The sequence below is a fragment of the Anabas testudineus genome, chromosome 10 (genome assembly GCF_900324465.2).
Source record: "Anabas testudineus chromosome 10, fAnaTes1.2, whole genome shotgun sequence".
Taxonomy (NCBI): domain Eukaryota; kingdom Metazoa; phylum Chordata; class Actinopteri; order Anabantiformes; family Anabantidae; genus Anabas; species Anabas testudineus.
In genome coordinates this window covers 6,317,011-6,343,463 of record NC_046619.1, presented here as the reverse complement: position 1 = coordinate 6,343,463, position 26,453 = coordinate 6,317,011, and the positions used below count along the sequence as shown (strand labels likewise).

At 40.1% G+C, this 26,453-nt stretch overlaps 1 protein-coding gene across 1 annotated transcript in view; it reads left to right on the top strand.

The window, feature by feature from the left end:
• The window catches only part of tenm1 (teneurin transmembrane protein 1), a 148,856-nt gene that overhangs the window by 84,970 nt on the left and 37,433 nt on the right, over positions 1-26,453 (top strand). The window contains exons 9-21 of the mRNA XM_026357422.1: positions 1,027-1,128; positions 3,269-3,463; positions 5,690-5,890; positions 7,766-7,951; positions 8,103-8,132; positions 8,306-8,452; positions 11,673-11,907; positions 13,147-13,266; positions 13,358-13,619; positions 16,208-16,493; positions 20,504-20,647; positions 21,312-21,564; positions 22,336-22,356. Of these exons, the coding sequence (XP_026213207.1) occupies positions 1,027-1,128; positions 3,269-3,463; positions 5,690-5,890; positions 7,766-7,951; positions 8,103-8,132; positions 8,306-8,452; positions 11,673-11,907; positions 13,147-13,266; positions 13,358-13,619; positions 16,208-16,493; positions 20,504-20,647; positions 21,312-21,564; positions 22,336-22,356 (2,182 nt within the window). The remainder of the gene's footprint in view (positions 1-1,026; positions 1,129-3,268; positions 3,464-5,689; positions 5,891-7,765; positions 7,952-8,102; positions 8,133-8,305; positions 8,453-11,672; positions 11,908-13,146; positions 13,267-13,357; positions 13,620-16,207; positions 16,494-20,503; positions 20,648-21,311; positions 21,565-22,335; positions 22,357-26,453) is intronic.

Sequence of the window (26,453 nt, the reverse complement as noted above, 5' to 3'; positions counted from 1 at the left end):
GTCACACGTGCCTCAAGGCGGGTGTCACGTAATAACTTTGCACGCTTGTGTTTGTGAATGTGTGTGTGCGTGAGCCATTCCACTAAAGGATTTGTCATCCATGCTCCCTGAACAGAGTGAGCCACGGGACTGCAGCGGTTTGACTCCAGAGTCGATCCTCGTACGGAGGAGCCAAGCAGGACGGCACAGGGTCAAATAAAGGATGACATCCTTGACACCTATTTTAATTACTCTATCTTGCTTAGATGGAGGTTTCTTTCCTGGCACAAGACAACTAGCAGCACAGTACAGATCCCCAACTCAAGCCTCTGGGTACTTCACCACCCGAGTCTTCCGTCTCAAGGAGAACCGATGGAGCTCACAGGCTTATATAATGCTCTAAAAGCATGAAAGTGCACTCTCTCTTTATCTTTGCCATGCTGTCTGTACCCAGAGAATGAGATCTGACATGATGGACATATCAATGGGAGAAAAGGACACCGGTAAAAAGGAGGCAGCTAATTGAAGTCTGATGGAAGAAAAAGGATGATGCATATAGCCCATAGAAGAACCTGATGAAACACATGTATTCAGATGTGATAAAGCACTACTAGGAACAAGCATCCCTTACATTTTCACCACGCTCAAAGTGTAGCTGCTGTGGCGACACAGTATAACCCATTGTCCACCAACTTGTGCACTCAGTTTTTATCTTGTTCCAAACTGCATAGTTGTAAACAGTTTGTTGATTAAGCCTTGATGTTTGTAAATTTGTGCTCAGTGTGTTCCCAACCTGTAATGCAGTATAATGTGCTTAGTGCTACTGAGTGTAAGTGAGTGCTTGGCCGTTCCCCAGAGAGTGATAGCAGCTGGATCAGACTAATCTAATATAGCTCCTGTGTCTGGGGAGCCATCCATTGCTTATCAGATCTCTCATTCAATAACAGTAAGCCACGCCAACTTATGGAGTTGCATGTGGGATATTGTCACGTTTTTTTGTTTGTTGTATGCCTTGTGTGTCTGACTTGACTGTGTGTGGTTGTGCAGACTCTATGGACGGTTGCGCCACAGACTGTAATGGAAACGGAGAGTGTGTGGCGGGACATTGCCACTGCTTCGCTGGATTCTTGGGTCCTGACTGTGCCAAAGGTGAGAAATACAGGCTGGTATTATTCTATATGTTTCTTGTTTTTAACAAATACTAAGAACTAAACCCAACAATGCTTACATCCATCTCTAAATACTTACCAAATTACATTGTCTGTTACACAGCCTATTAATTTTTCTGCTGTAATTGTTGTTGTTTAAAGGTTCCATAACTTGATAAACAACTTGGCAATATAGGTAGCAAACAATCCTTAAAGAGGAGTAACAACTGTATTAGCAAGGGACCATTTTCATTAGTGTATTATTACATATTAAATGCACTAGTAGATAAGCACTGCACCAGTACTTTCTGCTGTAGATCCTGTACTCTTATCTTCCACATGAGCTCTAAACGTCTCTGTGTCTTCCTCCGATCTGGATCACTCCAGTATAATCGCACAAATTTCATCAGTACACCAACACACTCAGATGTAGTCACTTCTTTGCTGCACTGAGCTTGTCTTATTCAACAGAAATAGGTTTGCTAAATCCATGCACCAGCCTTTTCCCATTCTGCTGTTTTTCAAGCCATGTTAAACTACAGTCAGTAAGACTCGACACTTCCCGCTGTGATGACTCACATCAAGGCCTTTACAGTGGCTCAGTGTTGCTGCTACACTTTTGAATTGAAGCAGAGAAAAAGTAGAAAGCATGCACATACAGCCCCCAGTTGGGTACAGGTGCAGGACAAAATAAACAAAGATTGTCTGCACAATGGAATAAGCAAGCTCCTAAAAAGTATATGTAATGCAAATGTATTGACCTCAGGCAAAACATTCACATCAAATACAGGCTATTTATGGAGGACAGCTGCTATTGTACTGATCAAACCGATGCGGAGTGAATTTATCATGTGAGCTAATAGAGTACAGGTAATTTCCCTCGATGCTTAATGTTTTTTTACCTGGCTTTTATTAGCAACTAGCCTTTGTTTGTGTGTAACGGTTCTTTTTAAGGTTCAGACGTTGTTGTTTTTAATATTTTTGGGACAAATTAGAATTTCTCTGGCACAGAGCAATGACTTCTAACAGGTTTTGTCTACAAAGACAAAACATGTTTTAAGTTTTAAGTCATTGTTGATAGCAGGAAAAGAGCAACATCATCCCCTAACTACAGCCTCTCTTCTTTCTTCATATTTACTCTTCCTCGTCTCTTTCATTTTCTTCTCTCTCTGTCTCTTCATGCGCTTCCTTCCTTTCTCATGGTTTCTGTCTGCCACTTCTTCCTCCCTCTATCCCTTACTTATTCTCTCTCTCCCTCTGTCCCTCTTTGTAAAATCATTGTAGCTCGATCTGTCTCATTGTGTAAAAACAGATGATATGATATCACATCCTATGATTTATTTATGCTCATCATTTATTCATATGTTTCTCTCTTCTTTTCTCATTTGCTTGCGTTATGATATTCTCAGTTTGAAAAGTTAGACAGCAAATTCTGGCAGGAATTGTAAAAAGTAAAGTGTGAATTTATGACTGTTGGGGTGCAGAGTGTTAGATTTAACAAAAGATCAAACAAACACAGAACACATGCCCGCATGCATGAACGCACAAGGCCTTCATCACAAATTATCTCAGAACAAAAGGCGATGGCTCTGGATCTAATCTATTTGAAGTCCCATGCTGCCATGCCTGCTACAACGAAAGGGAGGAGGGTGTAACTGTCAGTCCGTCGTCAGACGTTCACTTGCTTTATTCTATCTGGCTGTCATTACATTACTCCATCACCACTGCATGGAGATAGCACTGCTTTCCAGCCTCATTCCATAAACCCCTAATGCTCTCTTTCCTAATCTTCCGTTTTCACAATTGTTTTCACGGCCTGTTCAGAGCGAGAGAGGTGACGTTGGGGGGATTTTCTACAATTCCTGGGTTGCTGTGGTAGCCAGGCTCAGGTGGTGCTTGAGTAAATTGAAACAGCGTGAGGGATAAGCTAGAGAGTGTATATGTATGTGCGTGTGTGTCTGAGAGAAAGAGAGGGAGACAGAGGCAGCTGGGATTTGCTGAATCCGCGTACTGGCTGAGATAAGAGAGCGTAGCCCCACTCACTGTAGGTTACTGCGGTCTTCCAGCTAATATACTGCAGCGATGTGTGTGTGTGTGTGTGTGTACAATGTGGGTTTAATCTGTGTTTGTCCTGTTCACAGATTCATGCCCTGTGTTGTGCAGCGGTAACGGCGTGTATGAGAAAGGAAGGTGTGTTTGCCTGGCAGGGTGGAAGGGAGCAGAGTGTAATGTGGAGGAAGGTCAGTGTATCGACCCCACCTGCTCCAACCATGGTTCCTGCATCCAAGGAATCTGCATATGTAGTCCGGCCTATAAAGGGGTTAACTGTGAACAAGGTGAGTTTTCTCTTGTCATAACGCAGAAGAAAAAAAAGGGTTCATCTTCATGTAAATTACAGATTTAGTTATTAAAAAGGCTATGCAGTACCTTTAAAAAATAATAATTTAAAGCTGTGCTCTATCTTTAGGCCATCAGTCCAAATGAGGGTATAAGCGCTAACTTTCTGTTTTCAGGGGACCACTTCCATGTGTCCTTTTTCTCCATACCACACAATTAAAGACTTGATGTATCACACTATGTTTTTTTTTTATTTATTCTTCAGGGAAATATTCTCAAACACAAAAAGGAATTTGCAAACAAAGACACTAATATGTTTAGTGTCTTCATTTTCACCCTGCCCAGCACCAAATCAAAGGAAGTTAGCATCTGCCTAGTAAACACAGTGGAGTCATGTTTGCTGTCAAATTACCAAACTTATGCTTTTAAGTTATTTTAAATTTTGTATTTCCCACATTAAGAGCAAGCAGTGTTGAAACTGCACCTGTTGCTTCATCTGTGACATTGCACCCAGCCAGTAAATCGGACATACAGTATATGAGGGTGTGGTGCAAATACACTTAGACTGAGTACACGCAGGTGCCGTTGCTAAGATCTGAGAAATATGACTTGTTTGCTTATGTTCCCATTGGAATATAGGGTGATTGTGGAGGCCCCTCATCCAGCCAATTTATCAACCACTTGGGGTAAACAATAGGTTACAGTTGTATTTAACATACACTAAGTACTTACTTAAGTTAAGTAAGACCTTAATGCCAGATTTTAAAGTCATCAGCTATACAGAAACATGACATGTAATAGGTGCCAGTGATACGTTATATCTGATGGATTTGTAAATAATGTGTTTTCTGCTTGTTGAGTTTCTCCAAAAATATGAAATTAGTAAATTCTTCATTAGTTTTTAGTTTTTTTCATTAGTTTAAATGCACATGCAGTAGTTCCTTTGTACCTCTTCTTGTCAGATGACATGAAAATAATTGACAATGTCAGTGGCAAATTGAAATGCACTGAACTTCCTCTGAACTTCTCACAAAACACTCTCCGCATAACTACCGGTCTTCAGTCTCAAATTAATTTCACATCAAAGTGAGACTTCCTGTGTCTTACAGTATATTAAATCAGTCTACCTGATTGTCTCTGCATCCACAGTTTCTTTCAGTACAAGCAGGAATTGCTTGTAGCCAATACATGGTGCAAATTCAGCAAAACATTAACAAATGCAGGCTTATAAAAAAAAAAAAAAACATAGATCAGGCAATAAGTCTTATTATTAGTCTTTGGCAAATGTATACTTATGTTTGCATAAAGCACGACAGCGGCCTTTCTTGCAAAATCTCAAAATATGTTAACACTAGATAAAAAACAAATGCTACTGAGGCAGAATATGCTGTTGTTTGTGGTAACAGGATAAAAAATCCAAACCATTTTAAATTGCATTAAAGAAGCTCTTCTAAACAAACTTATTATTAAAATGACAAACCACATGTGTATACACTGCATATTTTCATATAAAGTATATACTGTTTTCCAAGTCATAAAGCTGTAAGTAGAGCTAGTGAAACCCAATAGTCCAGTGTTTGTATGACTCGTGTAGTTCAGGCACTGTAGCTAAGACACCTTACATTTACATTTGTCATATCCTCCTCATCCAGGTGTCCAGTGTAAAATCACTCAATAAATTTGCAAAAACAAACAAAGCCATAGTATTTAATAGAATTACGACGTGTACACTTGGTCATAACCTGATGGCACAGCTGTCCTAAAGATTGCCCTGCTGTTGCCTTCAGTATCTGGGCCAGCAGAGACTCAATCACATGTTTGACCTTGAACAGCAGAGCTGAGCTGAGCTGAGCTGAGCTGAACTGTGCTGAGCTTTGGCTCAGTGCTCAGAGCTGTAATTACACACACTAACACAGCGTAACGCAGACCGCCATGCCACACACACACACACACACACACACACACACACACACAAACCAACCCATTTCACCCCTTATCAAAGCCTCAGTTCTAAGTGTCCTATGAAGTGTAATGTTGTGGAACAGAAACAGGGGCTGTGGTTAGGGTGGTTAACTCCTGGATGGGATGCAAAGAACACTGCTTTCATACTCGGTGAACTGATGATTATAATGAGACAGGCGTGTCCCCCCACACCCCAGCCTTTCACTCCCTCCCCTCACCTCTGACTCATTCCTGCTTTTCTTTCGTCCTCCCTCTCTCTGCAGTGGACTGTGTAGACCCTCAGTGTGGTGGGCACGGCGTGTGTGTGCGCGGGGAGTGTGTGTGCTCTGCAGGCTGGGCAGGAGTGAGCTGTGATGACCCGCTGCCAGCCTGTCAGGAACAGTGTTCAGGACATGGCACCTATCTCCCTGAGTCAGACACCTGCGCCTGCCAGCCCAACTGGACGGGGCCAGACTGCTACACCGGTAAGACCTGAGGATTATTGTTCACAAGCAGAAAAAACACTGAAAATTGCAAGTGCACATCACTAGTTTGCCAGTGTTCTTGTTGCACACATGACCTTGCCAGATACTATTTTCTGGGGATTTCATAGACATGAGAGAGAAATGTGAATTGGGGCCACTCTGAATTGTACAGTGTGTGTGTCTGTGTGTTTTTTGCATTTGTGTTTTTGCGCTTTCTTCATGCTGGTCGTAAATGAGATTTCCCATCATGACTCTCTGACGGCAGCACTCTGCAGCCCTCCCTTGCACCATCACTCACTTTACTGTGCATTTATAGTGTATCACACACATGCTCGTGCACACACATGTTCCCTTCAGCTAAACAAGAGAAAAAGGCAGGCGAGAGGAAAAAAAAAAGACAGGCCTCTGTTACCACTTTGCTGCAAGGCATTTCAGCAACTGCTATGCTGAGAAACATTCAGCTTGGCATTTAAAAGCTTGCTGATGTTTATTGCATATCCATTTATCCGTATGCTAAATATTAGTTACTGCATGATTGTTAAATATAGTGGTTAAAGATTTCTTACATCTACAAATACTTTGACGTTTCTTTGCACCCAGTTAACTCCATCTACTAAAATAGGCAGCGGATCTATGCTGATTAAAATATATATTTGTAAAGAAAGGGCAGTGAGGTAGACAAGTGAAGCATGTGCACCGGCACGCTGTGGTATCTAAAATATAGAGTGCAGTACTGTGCAGTACACAGTGAGAAAAGTGTCCTTGTCCTTGCAGTGTAAGCTGACATGGAGGAAAATAGCCATTAGAAGACAGACTTTCTTCTGTTTCCACCACACTAGCCTAATGCGTGTTTTGAGAAGGATTAGCTTTAACATGTACACCAATGATTTGCAGGGTGTTGGTATTAGCTTCTGCTCAGGTGTGTGCATGCCTTATTATAGTGATATAGCCCATGATAATGATAGACCGTGGCTGAATATCAGAGATATGAGTGGCCTCTTTCTACCTGCCGGGCTTTTAATCAAAAGGACCCAGCAATTCCACATCCTGGTCTTGTTGAAGCATAGCTAAGCTAATGTAATTCTAATGGAGAGCTAGAAAACTCTCCAACTTTAATCCACTTTTTCCTCCTTCTTCATGCTATGTATATTTAAATTGAAATAACTTTTTACTGCAGCTGGATAAGTAGTCTTTGTGTGCCTCCAGCACTTTGCTCTCTTTACTGATGGATGAGGCTTTCCATCTGCAGAGAGAGAGAGAAAGACTGTGTAAGATGGTGAGGAGCTCACAGAGAAGGAAATAGACAAAAAGAGGAAGAACGAAATTTAAAAGGATGTTGCCTGAGAGAGGGAGGAAAAGGGGATACAGGAAAGAGAAAGCTGACAGAGACAAAGATGGAGAGATGAGGAAAAAGAAAAAGGGTATTAACATACCCACCAAATCTGATCAAAATGTCAGAGAAGAATAATAGAGCTGAATTGAGTCCCTGTAGTTTAAATATGCGGCGCAAATACAAATCATTTGGCTGTTATTATGAGTCTATTCACTCTTCCCCTCCTTCAGGGAGCTCAGCTATTAGAGGTGGGAAGATTGTGTATTGTGAGAAAGTAGACTTTTTAGTCTCCGAGGTTATTCCCTTCTATTGCTTGTTTTTTTTTCCTTCTTCTTTTACCTATATCCGATGGCTCACCCCAAATTCAGATTTTTTCCTTTTGACTTTTTTCTTTTTCTCAGTGTCCCCTGTGCCTCTATTACCTTTTCTTTTCTTCCAACGCTCAGTTCCTCCATCTGTTCCCCTCCCTCTCATTCTCTCTTCCTCTCACTTTTTTTACACGCTTTTTTTCTCACGTATATCCCCACCCACCTGTTCGGCAGAGCTGTGCCCGGTGCCATGTGGCAGCCATGGTGTTTGCTCAGAGGGCCGGTGCCAGTGCGAAGAGGGCTGGATTGGCGCTGCGTGCGACCAGAGAGCGTGCCATCCTCGCTGCGAAGAACACGGCCAGTGCCACGATGGGACCTGCATCTGCCAGCCTGGCTGGGAGGGAGAGCATTGTAACATTGGTGCGAAGTGTGTTAGTGCATGTGGGAGTGTTGAAATATTCCTTGTCATATTTAGATTAGTATGATTAATAGATAAAAAAGTGATGTTGTTGGGACAATTTCCATTTACAACTGCTGTTTCTCAGCCATTTCTCTTTTTTTTTTTCCACAGTTACTCATGATTTGGACGTCGTAGTGAAAGGTAATTTATCTATTATTTAGTATTTAAATTTGACATTGTGCTCATCCAACATGCTCAAAAATGCCAAATTGTGTGTGTGTGTGTGTGTGTGTGTGTGTGTGTGTGTGTGTGTGTGTGTGTGTGTGTGTGTGTGTGTGTGTGTGTTCACGTGTATTTGGGACAAACCTTTACAGACGGCTGTCCAGGGTTGTGCAGCGGGCATGGCCGCTGTACCCTGGAGCAGAGCGGCTGGCGTTGCGTCTGTCAGGCTGGATGGAGTGGGCCTGGATGCAGTGTTGTCATGGAAACTGACTGCAGTGATGGAACAGACAACGACGGAGGTGACATTCTAACATCATCTATCATTTTCTATCTCTTTTTTCTCTTTCCTACCTCTTTTATTTCAGTCTTTCTGTCAGATTGTCCTTTCCTTTCCATTACTTCTCCTCGTGTTTCTCCTGCCGAAAAATCTGCCTCATTGTTCCTCCCCTTCATCTCTCTGTGCTGTCCCAGTCCTGCTGAGACTCCTGTAGAGTCCTGCTGGTCATTATTATATTGAATATGAATTGAATGTGTGTGCAAGTGTGCTTGTCTGTTTTTTCCTCTTATCACAGCAAAATGTCTAATATGCATACCACCTGCTAGGATAAAAGGCTTTCCGAAAATTTCACAAGTCTAAATACAGCAAATCACACTGCTTCTTCTTCTGCCTCTTTGGTTTTGAGTTGTTTGATGACAGGTGAGAGGTGTGTGTCGCTCAGCCTCATAGCTGTGTTTTTCTATCCTCAGGTGAAGTGATAAGAAAGGAGCATTTCACGAGTAGCAGGATGTGTGCTCATTACAGTAATTTCCCAACCATTTCAGTCCCATCTGCAACTCTTTGCCACTTTTCAGAATATGTTGCAATATTACATTGTTTTCAACTGTGCCCATTCACTTTGAAACTCCATCAAATATCCATTATGGACATGGCTGTTAAGCCAGTGCTGTAATCCATCATTGCAAACAAGGTAGTGTTGCTTTTGTTTGGTGGAAAAGCTTACTGCCTGTGTATGTGTGTACGTTTGTGTGGTTCCATATTTTGTGATGAGTGGCGTTTGAATCAGTGCATACAGCAGCAGGAAACCTCAAACACATGCATACGTTTTTCTAGTCACTTTTTCATGGCTGTGTGGGATGCTGATAGCTGCAATGTAACCTTTTTTCCTGCGCATTGTTTACCAAAGCTGCATGACGCACTGAGCCAACACTTCAAAAAGTCAGAGTAGATGACTGCTCAAAACACAAATTACAGGCCCTCACTCTGGATTATAACCTCAGAGCCATGCAAAAAATGCCATGTGGACTGTAAAAAAAAGGGCTGAATAAATGGAACAAGTCATAGCAAATAGACTTTGGCCTGTCAGCAGTGTAGGCACCGTTGGTTATGTATTGAATTAATGGATTACGGTCTTTTACATTGCTGTGAATATATTTTTATTATTAATGTGTATTTCATCTATGCTGTTTAGGGAATAAATAATAACAGTAAAAGAATTGTCGCATTATTCACATAATAAATGTACACATTTTATGCAAGCATTATTAGCTCTTAATTCAGTCACACCTAAACTAACAGAACCTGAGGAACAGCATCGAAAGGAAATGGATCAGGTTATAGATCAACATTATATTTAGGCGTCCATATGTATGACTTTCGAAAAATAACAAAACCTAAACAATAACATAACAAGGAGCATGTGAATATTAAAATGGGATCGTAGTTGAAGTTGGTTTGTGCTGGTCTGCAGTCATTGTTGACTGTCTGGCTGCCAGCTCCTGTAAAACTGCTAATTAGAGAAAATGACATACAGCATGTTGGTGAGCTTTAGGATGTGCTGGTAGGCAGATTTTGTTACTTGTGTTAGCTGTGTCCTTTTGCTAAGCTAAGCCAACTGGCTGCTGACTGCAGCCTTATACTGAATAGATAGATGCAAGAGGAGCATCCGACAAGAGTAACAGTCTTGACATCTTAACTCTTGGCAAGAAATCATACACTGGTGTTTTCCAAAGTGTTTAATTATTTGTTTTTCATTTAGGCAATTTAAGATCTTGTAGAAAGGTGCTCTTGAGTGGCTCTTGTCATGAGCCATTCAGCTTTATTACTAGATGGCTGGACTATCTTCAAAACATACATATGTGCAGATTTGATTAAATGTCATAATAAACTTAACTTTCTCTACAAATGATCAGGTTAAGCAGAGGTTAAGGTGGTGAGTGGGTGGTGGGAAGAAAGCATAGGTGTTAGACTATGGCACTATATGCAAAAGGAGTATTCAGTATATACATGATAACATAAAGCCAAATGAACATTGATAAACGTCGTCAAGTGTCTCTGCTGTAGGTGTCAAACCATTCAGTTCAAGGATGATTATGCTAGAGAAAGACTAACACAGCCTTATGGAGACCATTTACACTTCTCCTAACGTTCTATCCCTCCACCACTGTGCAGTTTTTCAAATGCCATAATTTGAAAAGCACAATTCAGCCATCTTCCCTAATTGGCACATATATTGTAGACTCTCATAGACTTCTCTGAGAGCAATCTTTTTTGTCTCTGAAGATAGACAGAGATGGAAAGATGCTATCACACGTAATCAGAGAATAAAGAGGAACTTTGAAGAGCGAGTTTCAATTATTCTGCCTGGATGGGAGAGTGGAGCGCATGTATTGTTCTTGCTCATGAAAAAGAAACGCAATTTATTCCAGGCACTAGGCAGCAAAATCACATTTAAATACATATTTATATGTATTGCATATGTTCAGAATCCACATTTTACTCTGTGTAATCTTTAATAGCCGTGCCTACATAAAGATATACTTCTTTTAATGACAGTGATTTTAGAAATTCAATTAATAGTCTTCTTTCAAGTTAGAGTGGTGGATCTTATGGAAATCAGCCATTGTACGATGCTTCCTTTGTTGGAGGAGGTTATAATAGAATATTGTTGGCCTTTAGCTCTCTGCTCTGTGGTCAGATGCATTTAAATGTCAGCACTGTTTCCTGCCTTTTCAGAAACAGGCTTGAAATAGGACACAAATGCTAGCCTGGCTCCTATTACCTGCTGCCTTGGTTTGTCCATTGTTTACGCCAGACTTTTATGGATCACATCCAAATAATGCTGGTGATTCAGGTCTGATTTATAGCAGTAGATGCTGTATTTGTGCACTGATTGCCGCTAATGAATGTCATTTGATTGATACCTGTGCTAATGATGATTGTAGATTAGATCCCTCCAGTACAGCTTCTCCCCAGCCAGCCATGCAAAAGTTATTTCCTGGCAGGTTTTATGGTGTCCTGTCCATGTCTTTATGCTGCAGGTGTCTACAGTACTTTGGCCTTTAGAAAAACGTATGCTCTCAGCAGCTTAGTTAGTTAAATCTATCCTTTATTAACTATGCACAATAAACTGTGTAAATCTGAGCATCCTCACATAATATTATTTGTCTATTAATGTGTATTTTATTTAATTATTTACTTATTATTTTTATATATTTTAATACATTTTTTTGTCCATGTAGACGGCCTGATGGACTGTGTTGATCCAGACTGCTGTGAGCAGCTAAGTTGTGGCTCTGACCCCCTGTGTCATGGCTCAGCCGACCCCTTGGCCCTGTTGCAGCAGAGCCCACAGCCCCCAACCGCACCCCCTTCGCCAACCAGCACACACACTTACAGCTTCTACCGCCGCATACGCTTCCTCCTTGGCAAGGCGGCCACACACACTCTCCCTGGTGATGTGCCCTTTGATACCAGGTATGTGCTTGTTTACTCTTTGCTCGCCTGGGTTTGAATACCTTCATGTGTTTGTTTTGTACATCTTTGTCCTTGAGTCATCTGACCATACAGCAAGTTCAAAGACATGAGTAATAGATAGATAGTAACAAACATACATCTGTATTAATGTGTATTAACACATCTGCAAACTGGCATGTGAATGACTTTTCATGTATTCACATGTCTGTGCACACATCGCCTTTCTCTGTGTTCCCCTGGAGATTTGCAGTTACACAAGCAGTGCTTTGTCCTTCAGTATCAATGTCTGGTTACAACTGCAGAGTATGTATGTTACATGTTAATGCTTAATGTGTCATTCAGTTACACCAGTCATAAAGGCATCACCATAAATTTTTCAGTGGCCTCTCACTGGCATCTAACAGAAGAAATACTGTACATCTCACCGGCGGGATGACAACCTCGAAAGATTGGTTTGGAAAACAAGTAGTCATGCATCTCTGAAAAAATGGCAAAAAGCGATTTTTCTCTTCTTCACTTGTGGAATAAACAAATAAATTAATTATGTGGCTGTTTTCTTAGAGGGGAAATCAATGGCAGCTTTCAGGACAGGCGTAACAAATGGGGTAATGCAGCCACCTGGAGAAACCTCACTATCCTTCATTTATCCCTCTTGTGGAGTAACAGATCGGTTCCATCAGTGAACCCGTGTGTGTATATGTGTGTGTGTGTGTGTGTGTGTGTGTGTGGGTTTGTGTCTGCTCGCAACACATGTTTATCTCTGCATCTGTCTTCATTTGACCTGTTCAGCAATTATTCCAGGTTTAAGCAGTGTATTTCACACTTAACCTGCAAAGAGGAATATTTCAAGATAGTAGAGATGTGACTTAAGGGCTATTTAAAGAACAACACAGCCATTTTGCTGCAGGTACCACTGTCACTGTAATATAAACATGATGTGGAACTTGTTTTTTATATGACAAGGTGCTGAAAGGTTTTACTGTGGGTGAAGCTATATTTATGGTCCTTGTATCCTGGCAATCTCTAGCAGATTTCTCTGTGCTAAAGAAGGGTATTGTACTGAGTAGAATAAATGCAGTTGCTTTTTCTTTACACACAAGGTCGTTTGGCTGCCGTTTCACAATATACCTCTCTTTAAACAATGATTATGTTCTCCATCATTGTAAGCCTGTCTTTCCCTCTCTTTGTGTGTCTCCTTCTCTCTTGTTCCTTCCCTGCTTCCCATCTTTGTTTCGCCAGCCGGGTAGCGGTGATTCGCGGTAGCGTTGTGTTGCAGGATGGCTCTCCTCTTGTTGGAGTGAACGTCACCTTCCCACAGCATCCTGAATATGGTTACACTATAAGTAGACAAGATGGAAGGTACAAACACAAACAGAAAATAGACACACTGTATGTCTGTGTTTCCAGTCTTCCTCCAGTCTTACTCTGCTTTACTCTTATTCAACTCTAGTTTTGACCTGGTGACTCTGGGTGCAATGTCCGTGACCCTGATGTTCCAGCGCCCACCCTTCCTCCCACAAACACGCACCGTCTGGACGCCAAATAATAACTTCCTGGTTCTGGATCAGGTGACCATGTCAAGGGAAGAAGCTCAACCTTCTAAATGCGACATCAAGAGTGTTTTGAGCCCCTACCCACTGGTCTTGCCCTACCCCCTTCCCAGATACACAGGAGCATGTGCAGAGAAGGGGCCAGCTGTACCTGAGTTACAGGTATAGTTTGCTTTGAGCTGACGTCCAGCTGTTTAGCAAGTATAATCTTGACTCTTTTCACCATATTCACAGAGCTGCAATGATTTGTCCGTGAATTTGTTTGTCTTTAGTCTACAGAAAAAGAACTACTGTGGTAACTGCTTTGACATCATTAAATCTCACCATCTCAGACTTGAGTTGTGAAATTTCCCTATTAACTATTCATCGGCTAACAATAATGACCTCACAATTAATTAAATTAATTTATTGACATATTTAACGTAAACCTCTAAGTGCTAAGCTGCTGGTGGTTGTAGATAAAATGTAGTCAGTAGGATTCGTCTTCTGATAATTTATGTCCAAACTAAAGTTTTCCTCATGGTGATATGACTTCCCAAAGCCAGTATGAGTGACCATGTTGTGACCTCTTCCAATAAATAGTTGTAGAGCTAAAGTCTATATGAAATTTAACAGTACACTGTGTACAGTCAGTAGGAACGAAGCCTAGATGCAATTTGTAACAACTCAACAACAAAGCAACCCAGTCTCGTGGGGGTTTTTGCAAATTTAGCTCATTTCACATTTGCATCATTCAGACACAGGATGAACAAAATGCAAATGAGTGATATATCCATATACCTCCCCACCACAAAAACAAATTAGATGTCTGAAAGTCAGGCGTGGAGGTCAAATTGTTGTTTGTTAGTTGTGCACATGACGTTGTTCTCCTTATGCCTGGACACATGATGACAAATCAAACATGTGCTATGGTCAAACAATCATTTTGTGGCAGAGGATAGTAATAGTTATTTGTATATATTAGTCATATCCATGACACATTATTTGCTAATTTCAAATTTCAACTTCATCTTATAAAATCAGATGAGACAAGCACACAGAAAGAAAATACCTAGAACAGTGTTCACAGTGAGCTAGTAGTTAAACCCACTGTGTTCACTGTGTTGTATTAATAAATAAAAATGAAAAAGATTTAGACCACTATGAAAATGTGTCAGAGCTCATTTCATTTTGAGATTTTGCTTTGTTTTTATTTATTTGCTAGTTTGTAAGGTTTAAAGTAAAACCTAATTTCTACTCTTTCTTTAAAGAGAATCCTCATTATATAGACAGATATCATGAGTCAGGCTGCCCAATCTTCTCTAAACTAAACCGTTAATTTGTTAATCAGTCGTTACTTGCTGAATTAGAAATTCATACATTGTACCAGAATCAATCGAAGGGGTGGAAGAATTGCAGTAATCTACAAGAGCAGTTTATAGTCCTTAACAGTTTATTTTGGTGATTAGCAGAGCTTTGACTGCTTAAGCATTGTGATTAGGTCTACCACTCCTACCACTCCTGCCACTCTTCTTATAGCAATTTGCCATCCACCTAAACTTAGATGTTTGAATTGTGTGAACTGCTAACAAAAACTGTAATTTAGGATTATAATATTATTATATTAGGCCACTTTTAACATTCACTTGGACACCAGTACAAAGAGTGATCATTTCTTGAATGCAGTCTGAGTATCTTCAGCAATGTATAATCTTCAAAACTCATATTTCTCCAACAGATATTGTGGTTAAGATTTTTATTCCTCTAGAAAATGCAGCAAGTTTTCTATAATACTAGATCACTGGTCGGTTCTCCCCACCTATAAATGCAAATACTATAAAATCATCTATTCTCAGTGATTGATTCTGCTAATTTGGTTACATCTACTACTTAAATCCTCCACCTGTTACCTTGGCTCAGTTCCCATTAAGCTATTCAAGTCTGACCTCGTCTGTCTAATTGAATATTTACAGAATATTTCTAATACATGCTTGATCTCTTGGATCTTTCCCACTGCTATAAAGCATACTTTCATTTTACCACAACTTCAATCAACCCGAATTAGTAATTATCAATCAATTTCTAATTGTCCTTAGAATCACTGGAGAAGTAATCTTTATCCATCTCAGTAACTACCTCTCAGCCCAAGACATCTACGATACATAACAGTCTAGCACCAAAACTCTGATCATACTAATAAATTGTCTTAGATCAGTACTGACACAACAAGAGTCGTTTCTTATTCTGCTAAATTTCAAAGAAACATTCAACACTGTCAACCACTCCACTCTAATTGACAGGTATTTAGTCCGCCTTCACTGCGGTTGCGGTTAAAGTGGCCAGTTATTGAGGAAGAGGCTGAGGATTTGAAATGCCACATCGGTATCAACAACTGGAGCTTTCTACAGTACAGTACAGTACTCTATAATAAAGTATAGACAGAAGTTCTTGTGATTGGTCCAAGCATCCAGGGAGACTTTCTTTACCTTGAAATCATGTCATTCCAAGCTCGTAAGTAAGTCAGGAAGTTGGAATTATATTGGACGATGTTTTAAGTTTTGATCAAATTTTATATTAAAAGTTTCAGTTGCACAGCATCTGGAAAGTGCTATGTAAACAAAGGTTGTTATGAAGTTATCTCATTATACAAATACAAAAGGATAAATCACTTTTCCATCTTTTATTATTCTTTCTGTCTCATTTCTTATTTATTACCTTTTCATCACTTTCATCACTATTTATCACTCTGCTCTCCATCTTGTCCTCCCCAGGCGGTGCAGGAAGAAGTTTCAATCCCAGGAGCTTTTGTGAAGTTGAACTACTTGAGCACCCGCGCTGCAGGCTACCTCTCTCTGCTACGAATCCTTCTCACGCCTCCATCCCCTTCATCCCCCGTCTCCCCACTGGGTGGTTTGTCTAAGGTTCATGTCCGTGCCTCTGTCCAGGGAAGGTTGTACCAGCGCTGGTATCCTGCCGGACCTGGCCTGGTCCACAGAGTGGTCTGGAACAAGACTGATGTGTATGGCCAGGAGGTCTGGGGTCTCACTCATGCAACTGGTAAGCAAAACATGTAGCACAATAAGCCCATTCAAATTCAAACGGGTTCATCTTTTGAAGTCAAATGGACCAGAAAAAAGGAACTCTAAGAAAACATCTGGATGATTAAAAGGGTGCAGACTAGTTTGATAGATTTGGTCAAACCCATGAATAAACACGAAATAAATAAGCATGAGCTAGATGCAGAGAGACAATCTGTTTAAAAGCACAGTTAAACATTTATAAGAACATAAGCTAATCAGCCAGTGCTCTTGCTGCTTATTTAATGCAATGACATGAGAGGGGTATTAATCTTCTCATCTAACTCTCAACAAGAAAACATACTGGGATATTTCTCAAAATATTTAACCGCAGTATTCCTTACAACAGCTCTCCGGTTTATATGGGAGAATAGATTTGTACAGCTTTGTTTCATTGGCATAGTATTTCCAAATGTGCAATTCCTTAAAGATACCGGGACAAATGAGAAAAAGAAATGTAACCACATTTTAAGCCTTTGAAATAAAATGTTTTGATCGTCCTGTCACTGTACTCATATCCAAAACTACAGAAATGTATTAAATAAATTAGATCTCTGGGTAGCTGCTTTAAACAATAGCGTGATTAGAAGTCGTCATGTAAATGATTGGCCATTCATCAGCTAATATGCAATACTAATGGACAGTCTCCCACTGAGAAATAGAATATAGCCTGACAATACCAGAATGCAACATGCTGTAGTTAGAAAAATAGGAAAACCAAGTGAAATGGGATGTAGATGGAGCGAATAGATGAACAGCAAGCGTTTTAGCCTGTGTACCACTTTACCGGAGACCTTTAGCACTGACAGTAGAGAAGACTAGACTTGGAGGATGGATGCCTCGACAAATACACTGTGGAGTAACTGACAGTAAAGATAATATCAGCAGTGTCAGGGAGATACTGTACCACTTCTGGACATTTTTGACAGGACAGGCTCTGTGGAGCAAGATGTGTGCGTATGCTAAATACAAATCTGCGCATGAAAAGTTTCCATAAGGCTGGCCCATTGTTTCTGTATCCCCAATACTGTGTTTCATTTGTGCCAAAAAGATATACTGGATGTACTGTATTGTGGCAAAACCGCTATTTTAAAGACGCCATAAAGGATTAAACCTTTGAACTCAGTGTCGGTCATTTGCGAGATAATGTTTCTGGTATCTGTGATAACCACTTTTGTTTGTGAGAGCTTGTAGACAAACCGCGGAGTTGCGAGAGAGAGCTTTCCGTAAGCACTGAGATATCGCAGGCAGACCAGAGGCTTTGTCCACTCGAGTGTATGGTCTCACACACAGATTGCATCTTTCCATCCCTAGGACTTCTTTCTCCTCCTCTCCTTTTCTGCCAGATCTCAATTTTCATCCGCTCCAGCTCTCTCGTGATCTTTCACCTTTTTCAACTCAGATGATCCTGTTTTTTTTTTTTTCATTTTATTTACCCTTCTTTAGTAAGCTACCTCTCTCCCTGCCCCTCGTACCCTCTTCCCTCCCCTTATTTTTTCCTCACGCTGTTCCCTCTGTTTCCTCCCTCTTCTGAACCCTCCTCTTCTCTCTTCCCTGCTTATCATTTCCTCCATCGCTCTGATCTCCTGTGTTACCTCTCTCCTGTCTTTCACTGGCCTCCCTTGTTTTTTCCTCTCTATCCATCTTGTCCCCTGATCCTTTCCTCTCTATAGTTCCCGGTGCTTTGTTGACACAGCGACAAAGACACACAGTGACACGCAAACACGCCCATATACACCAACACGTGTGTACGCACACACGTCCATGTGCTCACACATAACCAAGGAGAACAAGAGAAAGGGAGATCATGCTCTGTTTGCTGGGGTGAACACATTGCCTGAGGCTTCGGCAGAGGGGAATGAAAGCTTTCACCTGTGAGAGATTGAGTGTGCATTTATGGTGTGCATGTGTATTGTTTGTGAGAGAGTATCTATACGGCTTGTGTGTGTCGTTTCTTGTAATATAGCTACGGTAATATTCTGTCGTGAAGCAGTTCTGAAAACACTGACACATTTCCCTGTGAGATTGCTTTGCCCGTTTTGTCCTGGAACCTTGTTCCTTTAAAGAAACTCAGTGTTATTGTAGAATTAGAAAAAAAAAAAATGGCGATGCATTTATGGCACATTCTGATTCATTTTCATAACGATGGATTGGTTTCCAGGTCAAGGAGGGTGCAATGTGACTTTAAGGGTTAGAAATTACACAATACTAATATATATATATATATATATATATATATATATATATATATATATATATATATATATATATTTTTTTTTTATTTTAGGAATGTCTTTTTTGCGTCTGTCCAGCCAAGCATAACAGTATATATATTCCAGTTCCAGTCAGTTCTCTTTCTGTCCTTTGAAAACACAAGATCACAAGCCTGTCAGAGCATAAGATGCACAAAATTTAAAGACAGGAACCTTTTAAAAGAACCTAAAAGATAATTCCTGGACTAACAACTGTTGCCGAACAATTTAAGGTTTCTTTTTCTCTTTCAAAATCCCCAGTGCCCCAAATTACCTATTATTCTCCCTCCCCAGTCACTTTATCGATTGGACTTATTGAGTTGGAGAGTTTAGCTGGCTCTGTGCTCCTGCTCGGAGTTTCTCTCCATGTTCAAGGGAATCTCCTGAGTTCGTGCATAATGTGATCTCCCCAATTTACATATTCCACCATCCCTCACGTTGTTTATGCTGACTATGCTCTCCAGTTCCCCTTGAGTGCCCATCAATTCACTGGCATGTTGGTTTACAATGAAGCCAGTTAGACAGAGATCAGTGCCAACAGTGATTGACAGAGACATCTATTCTTCTACAGTTTTTGTGCCAGACTTGTCAAGTTGATCTTACTGTACAGTATCGTCTTCGTTATCTCCATTTAAGTTATAATGTTATATCATTTTAAATTAATTAAACTAAATTAACCTTATTGAAACTCCACTGCTTTAATTATACAGCATTCTGAAGAGTGTATTTGCATTTCATGCATACAACTTGAAAACATTTCCGACATTTCAGCTAAGGATGGATGTTATGAGTTCTTACTTTTAGGTTAATTGGCTAAAGTTACTTTTAATGAAGGCATTGCTCACCAGCCAAATGTGGATAGTATAGTGTATGATTTACTCAAAAATGCACTGATCTAATATTTCACTCCAAGCTAATCAGAAGGCAAAGTTAGCAGCTAATTTATGGATGTAGCATTTAGGAGCTGAAAAGCAGGCGATCTGGAACCACAGGCTGAGTGAAAATCAGACGTTTCTCAGTTAACTGGTCTTGTGAAGTGAGCGGCACAGCGGTCTAGTGTTTGATACTGTTCCTTATATCGGTGGTTAGTTGAAATGCTAGTTCTCAAATCAGTGTTGTGGATGAAAAAATAGAAATAAGCAGAAGTTGAAAATGACTATGTAATGCGTTAAAATTCCTATTTAATGCTCGTGTTTCTATTTGCATGCATGGGTGAATACATGTTTCAGGATCAGTGTTCAGGTGTTAACGTGTTTTCTGGAGATCGTGTGGCTTTATCACCTGCTGCCTTTAAACATACTCCAGGTCTCAAGTGGTAAATTACTGTCAAAACATTTTGTTCCTGCCAAGCCAAAAAGAAGCTGTTGATAGTTGTTAGTTGTAGTGGGAAGCTGCTCAGCGTGTCATTACAACTAAGAGGCCGTGCAGCTAATTCTAGGGCTCCTTCATGAAGACGGGCTCCTCCTGATTACGCCTCCACTTCTCACTGATCTCTCTCAAACACACTCACTGATGAGGTCTCACTAAAGGCCTTTCATCTGTTTCACCACTCAATACAATGTAGTTTTGAGAGAGATGGGGACTGTGTGTGGTTGTTTTATAAAATCTGGCTGTCACATGTTACATACAGTCATTTTGCTGTACAGTGCCTAGACACAGCATGTTGACAGCACCTGTACCTGTTATTACTGTGCAGAACATACAATTCCCTTATGTGCATAATGTGTTTGCGTTTCAGTATCGGTCGGCTATGAGTATGAGTCATGTCCCGGCGTTATCCAGTGGGAGAGGAGGACCGCTCTGATGCAAGGATTTGAACTGGTCCCGTCAAACCTGGGTGGGTGGTCTCTGGATAAACACCACTCCCTCAATGTACAAAGTGGTGAGTACAAACACATAAGACAGTGCCGTCACTTTTATTTTCAATGTGTAAAATACACTGAAAATTATTTTTGTCTTTTACATCTTGTACAACAAATAGGAATGACCATGACACATCATTTTTGTTACTGTACTCAACAAGAAAGCAATACATACTATCCTAGACGACAACAACAGATATTAACTTAACTCAATAAAATCTAAGATTTTACTATTAGGAGTCCAGATGACTTGGCTGCATATTTCTACCAACATGTCAGTGTAATAGATGCCATTGTTATCATCATTATAATCATCAGTTTATGTGCAATAAGCAAAATTTAGGTTTGAGGGTTAAAAACATCTGGAGTTATTATATATAAAGACTTTAATACTCATAAACTTATTCCACTCCATCAGGCCTGAGTGGATATAATCACCAAAACAACACTAAAATTTTCATACAAGAAACCTGATTGGTGTAGAATAGGGTGTGACCTCTTCCCAGATGACTGCTGCTGAATTAAAAAAGTTTAGGCAAAACAAAAAAGTTTATTGTGAACTAACTTTTCTTACTTTGGAAGAAAATGTTATGCTAATGTAGGATCCCACTGTAGATAATTAGTTGGGTGAGGAAGTGTGTTTTTAGAGCCTTTAAGTTATTTATTGTATTGCTCTCTCATCAGGAATCCTTCACAAGGGAAATGGGGAAAACGTGTTCCTCTCCCAGCAGCCCCCTGTCATCAGCACTGTTATGGGAAATGGTTTCTACCGGAGCGTCCCATGTGGTCCAAGTTGCAGTGGCGCAGCCCGTGACATGATGCTGTTTGCCCCTGTGGCACTGGCCAGCGGCCCTGACGGCTCCCTCTACGTGGGGGACTTCAACTTCATCCGCCGGGTGCATCCTGATGGATACACCAGAACCATACTGGAACTCAAGTGAGAGTCTTGAGCTTCTTGTGTATTCATAGCGTAAGACTAGTCTGAGCTTGGTAGGGATCACCCACAGTGGGAAGCAGCAGGATGTTGAGCACCGGATTGACTTGAGCACAATTACAACAAAATTAGCTTGGATGATATGGGTTAGTGTGGCATTAGCTCTGGTTGACATCTGCAGCTGTGATCTGTTTGATCTCACCAGAATATATTTTGAAGTTTGTCTTCATGCAAAAGCCGAGTGTGTGAGGTTCAGACATCACAGACTCTAATCTACCTCTTTAGGATGTGAGAGAAGCAGAAAGTCTTTGCTGTGAAACAAAGATATTTTTTCTGTGGATTATGACGATGATATCTCCTACTGTGCTGCAGGCACTACATTCTCTATTTCTGTATTTTCTCAAGCATGGAATCTCAATGGGATTGCACAGTCATTTGTCCTGTAAAGCGTTCTCCTTATGTAACTTTACTCTCTCATTCCCTGTTATTATTGTATCTCTGACTAATATTTCTGGTTCAGACGGAGGTTTCATAGTGTCTGTATTTGATACTTCCTTGTCCTCTGGGAGGAAATGCCAAAAAGCTTCCTGTTTAGGTTAATATTTAATGTGAAACAATACAGCCGTCTAAATCAACCCTAATCTCGCTTTATGATGATAAAATTGACTCATCGTAGCCAATGAAATTCTTAACTGACTGTCGTTAACATCATAAATGATTGTACTTGCCTTTTCTTTTCTCCTTTTCAAATGCTCCTTTATGGCTTATTATCAGGAACCGGGACACCAGACACAGGTGAGAACTAGTGATTAGCACCTCCTTTGTATACCTACACTCACATAAACACAAAGAACATGAGTCAAGAGAAAAACCAGGACATGCCTCACAGCACTTTATCTCGGTTTGTTTTCCTGCAAATTGCTTTGACCTGAAATCCCCTCTTCTCACAGACAGACACATGCACCACACCCAAAATCTGCATATACTCAGGTTCCACTCAGATCCATCAAATCCTCATTCAAATTTCACTTGGCAATATTACATTTGTGAATTGGAAATGGGCCAAAATGTCAAGGATTTCATGTTTTAGAGGATTACTGGAAGTCTGTTTGTAAGGTTCGAGGGATGTGCCGATTCACCCACTTTCTGAGCCAGACTAAAAGCCTGAGGCCTGCTGTAGCCTCGACATTGTCCCTGGCCCCGAGCCTTGATGGTAGTGTGAGCTTTATACACCATGTTCAACAGAAGATTAGACAGATGTTATAGGCTGTGTGTGTGCGTGTGTGCTGCTATCAGGGACTAGATCGAGATGATTCTGTATGTGTGTGCTTGTGGCTGTTTGTGAGAGAGATGGAGAGGGTTTATCCGATTTGAAAAGGGAGGAGATTTTTTAAGATGCCCAAGTTCCGACCGTGTAAAAAGGATAACCTGGCTAAGTATTGATGCGTATACTGTGTAGGTGGGAGTGTCTGCAGGTGTCACAGTGTAAATGTGCCTAAAATGGACAAAGCATATTAAATGCTGATTACCTACCTGACATATTTTGATCAAGACAAATAATGGTTTCATTTTAAAAAGACATATGGGCACTATTGGACATTACAGCTAGGTATAGTTATTAAAAAAAAGAAGATAAAGCAGATAGCCAAAAGCATACGATGAAGAGCTAAACAAACTGGTTAAAAGTAATCTATTGGGCACTTATTTAGATTAACCAGTGTAAATGAAGTAGCTAACTATTTCAATTATCTATCTATTTCAGCCATTTGTGGCTAAATGATTAGTAGTTTGGCTGAGTAGTAGTGTATTGGAAAAATAACCAGATAAAAGTCATAGATAAGTGGTGGTTAGCTGTAATGGGTAAAGGATTAAAAAGAAAACTGCTGAAATCATTAAAATTAATGGCACAACATATTTGCTTCAAGTCGTGGATAAACAGCCAAAACAGCATTGGGTTAAATTGTCAACATAAATAAAGGAATTGTATAAATGCTTGAAACCTCCAGCTCCTTTCACTCCAAGTGAATGTGTCTGTAACTCAACTGGCAGTTTAATAGAATAAAAACACACTTTAATATCATGAATAGTTAAATAACATCTGGTTTACAATCAAAGCAAATTATCACATTTTGAACATGGCTGTGGGGGATACTGTACATCAGAAGTTGGGAAACCAATGGTCTAAGCTTATTTGAACTGGATTCTTCTGAAGGCACTTTTGCATAGCCCTTCCTCACCCTAGAGGTTTTTCCTCTAGCTGCTTCCTCATCCTCCCCCCCTTTACTGTTAGCAACATGTTAGTGTTTCTCTCTTATTCTATACTATTGTTCTCCCAAGTCAGCTAAATTAATTATTCATCCATATCCAGCTTTCAAAGCTTTTCACTCCACATTCTTCCCAGCAAAGTGCCTATCAGCCAACAGGGCTTCAAAACAAGGTGATCTCAGAGGAGAGACTATATGGGATAACTCACTGTAAAACTATTGTCTACTCTTTCCCTTCAAGAGTTTGAGGAGCGAGGAGTAAAGCAAATAGCGGAGGATGTCCTCTACAATATTATCTGAGAGCCTAGACGGTCGATTCAGAGACACAGTCAGGAACAGTTAGATCCATATGTCTATCAGTTCTGATCGTTGTTTTGTTATTATGTGCAGAGGGAACAAGGGAGACTAGAGCGGGCTTGTTTGTGCTGTGGTTGTTATTTCTTGTTCATTTCCCCTCCACTGGATGGAAGTGTGTTCAGAGCTGTGAGCATCTAATTGAAGAAGAGACAGGTGAAGTGATCTGTAATCATACCTACGTACCATGCGATGACTGTGGTAGCTTCAAGAGGCCCAACAAATATGATATGCTGTGTGGAGCAGTGGCACACTTTAAAACTCAGCGAATAACTCTCTTAGGATCAAGTTTAAATTATGTATGTGCAGTTCAGTGCAGAGCTCCGTAAACAGTTATGCACTTAATGGACTAGATGACAGACAGCACCAATGTTGCAGTGTTTTTTTTTATCTGGGTTGTGAGAAGGGTTAGGCTCATATGAGAAGGAAGTTTTCTCCTCAGAGAGTAAGGGGTAGCGAGGGTATAATATTCGTGCAGAGTACAATCACTGTCAAAAGTAAACTGGAAATTATAGGGACCTCTTAGTAACCTGTGAGAAACAAAAAAAAAGTGTTTAGGTCTGTAAAAAGTCTAAATGTACTTGAACGGAGACAGCATGTTCACAGCCGCGACATCAGAAATGTTTTTTTTTGACATTGTAATTTCCCTTCCCTCCAAGACGTTTTTCATTAAATAGCTATATAAAAAAAAACACTTTTACAGGGTGTCTGAGTTTAATTGGCAGCAAGCTTTTGACCAGACCCATCTGACACTTGATTTCATGCTACAAAGTATTTGCTTGGATCTCTGTTAGTTAAAATGTTCAAAGTGCAAAATTTTAATTCACTCTCACATGTTTTGGTATCACTTCATTCCCGCCTCAGTAATGCTTCACAATAACTTGACAGTATCAAAGGTTTGCTGTAATTAATGAACTTCTGACAGTATAGAGTATAGAAGAACCAGTCAAGCCTTCTTCTTACAGATGCCTACAGTACTGGAACACCTCCTACACCAAGTGTAGTACACAAGTGTAGTCAGCAAGGTTAAATGCAGTCGGTTTTCATTGTGTGCCAACTTAAGCCGGAGGCTTAACAGAGGACAAGAGACAGTTTCATTAAAATAGTATGAAAAGTACATTATTCCATAACAATGAGTCTTTTCTTTACACAAAACACATTTTTTGAGCCTTACACTGAATAAACCTCCAGTCTTTTGTCCACTCTTAGCTCTCATAAACTAAGACTAAAAACTAAAACAGAAGAAAATAATGTGTCCACCATGTCCACTGCCAAATTTAGCTATATGAGCGTTCTGGGCTTAGTTCCTGTTTTCCTGTTGCACTGAGTTTGGTTTGTCTTTATTTTGGGCTACACTATATAATACAACTCAGAGGCATAACCCATTGTCAAAATGTACCTGTAGAATCTTGCAGCGGAGGTGTCACATCACAGAAATATGTATGTAAGAGTGCTTTTGTTAGGATTTGTCAATACATGAATTATGCTGTTCTCCGTCTCATCCAGTCTGCAGATGCATCTGTGCATAAGGTTATTTATCGCTGCATGTTGTGTGGATACTTTTATGTTGATGAATCTATTACTAACACTGGAATATCTTGCACACACAATAACATCCTCATAGCGTCACTGTAAGTTGGAGCTCTCTGTATAGTGCTTTTCATACCAATATATACTATATATGTGAGCATTATTCATATTTAATCTGCTAAACCTAGAAAAGAAAGCCATTCATACCAGCTCTCCTTCATTTCTTGATCAAATGGACCAAAATGTTTGAGCATTATAGTTAAATGTGTATACTTCTGCTGTAGCTACGACGATGCTATTATTCATTACAAAGCTTGAGAAATAAGGAACGTTATTATGATATTAGAGTAATTTAAATTGAATTCTAAAATTAAACATGCTTTTGGATCCAGGGACACTGTTTTCCTCTTAAACATATTGTAATAATCTACAGTGTTTTATTGTTTTTCCTATGATTACATTTTGAATGTAGAATAGAAGTTCATACCATACAGTACTTCAAATAGAAGTACTGTATGTTAACAGTTTGGATTATCATCACTGTTTAACATTATTAGTGTTAGTAGTGACAAGGAAGCAAGGAACATACCACTCACTGTGTAAATTGTTTGACCTTATATGTGCATTAGGAATATTTCTTAACAAACGCATTCATACAAAATCCTAGGAATTAGCTGTGGCTGTGTGCATAATTTTAAAGAGAAAATATTAGTCTCATTCCGACACAGACACTAGTTTTCTCTT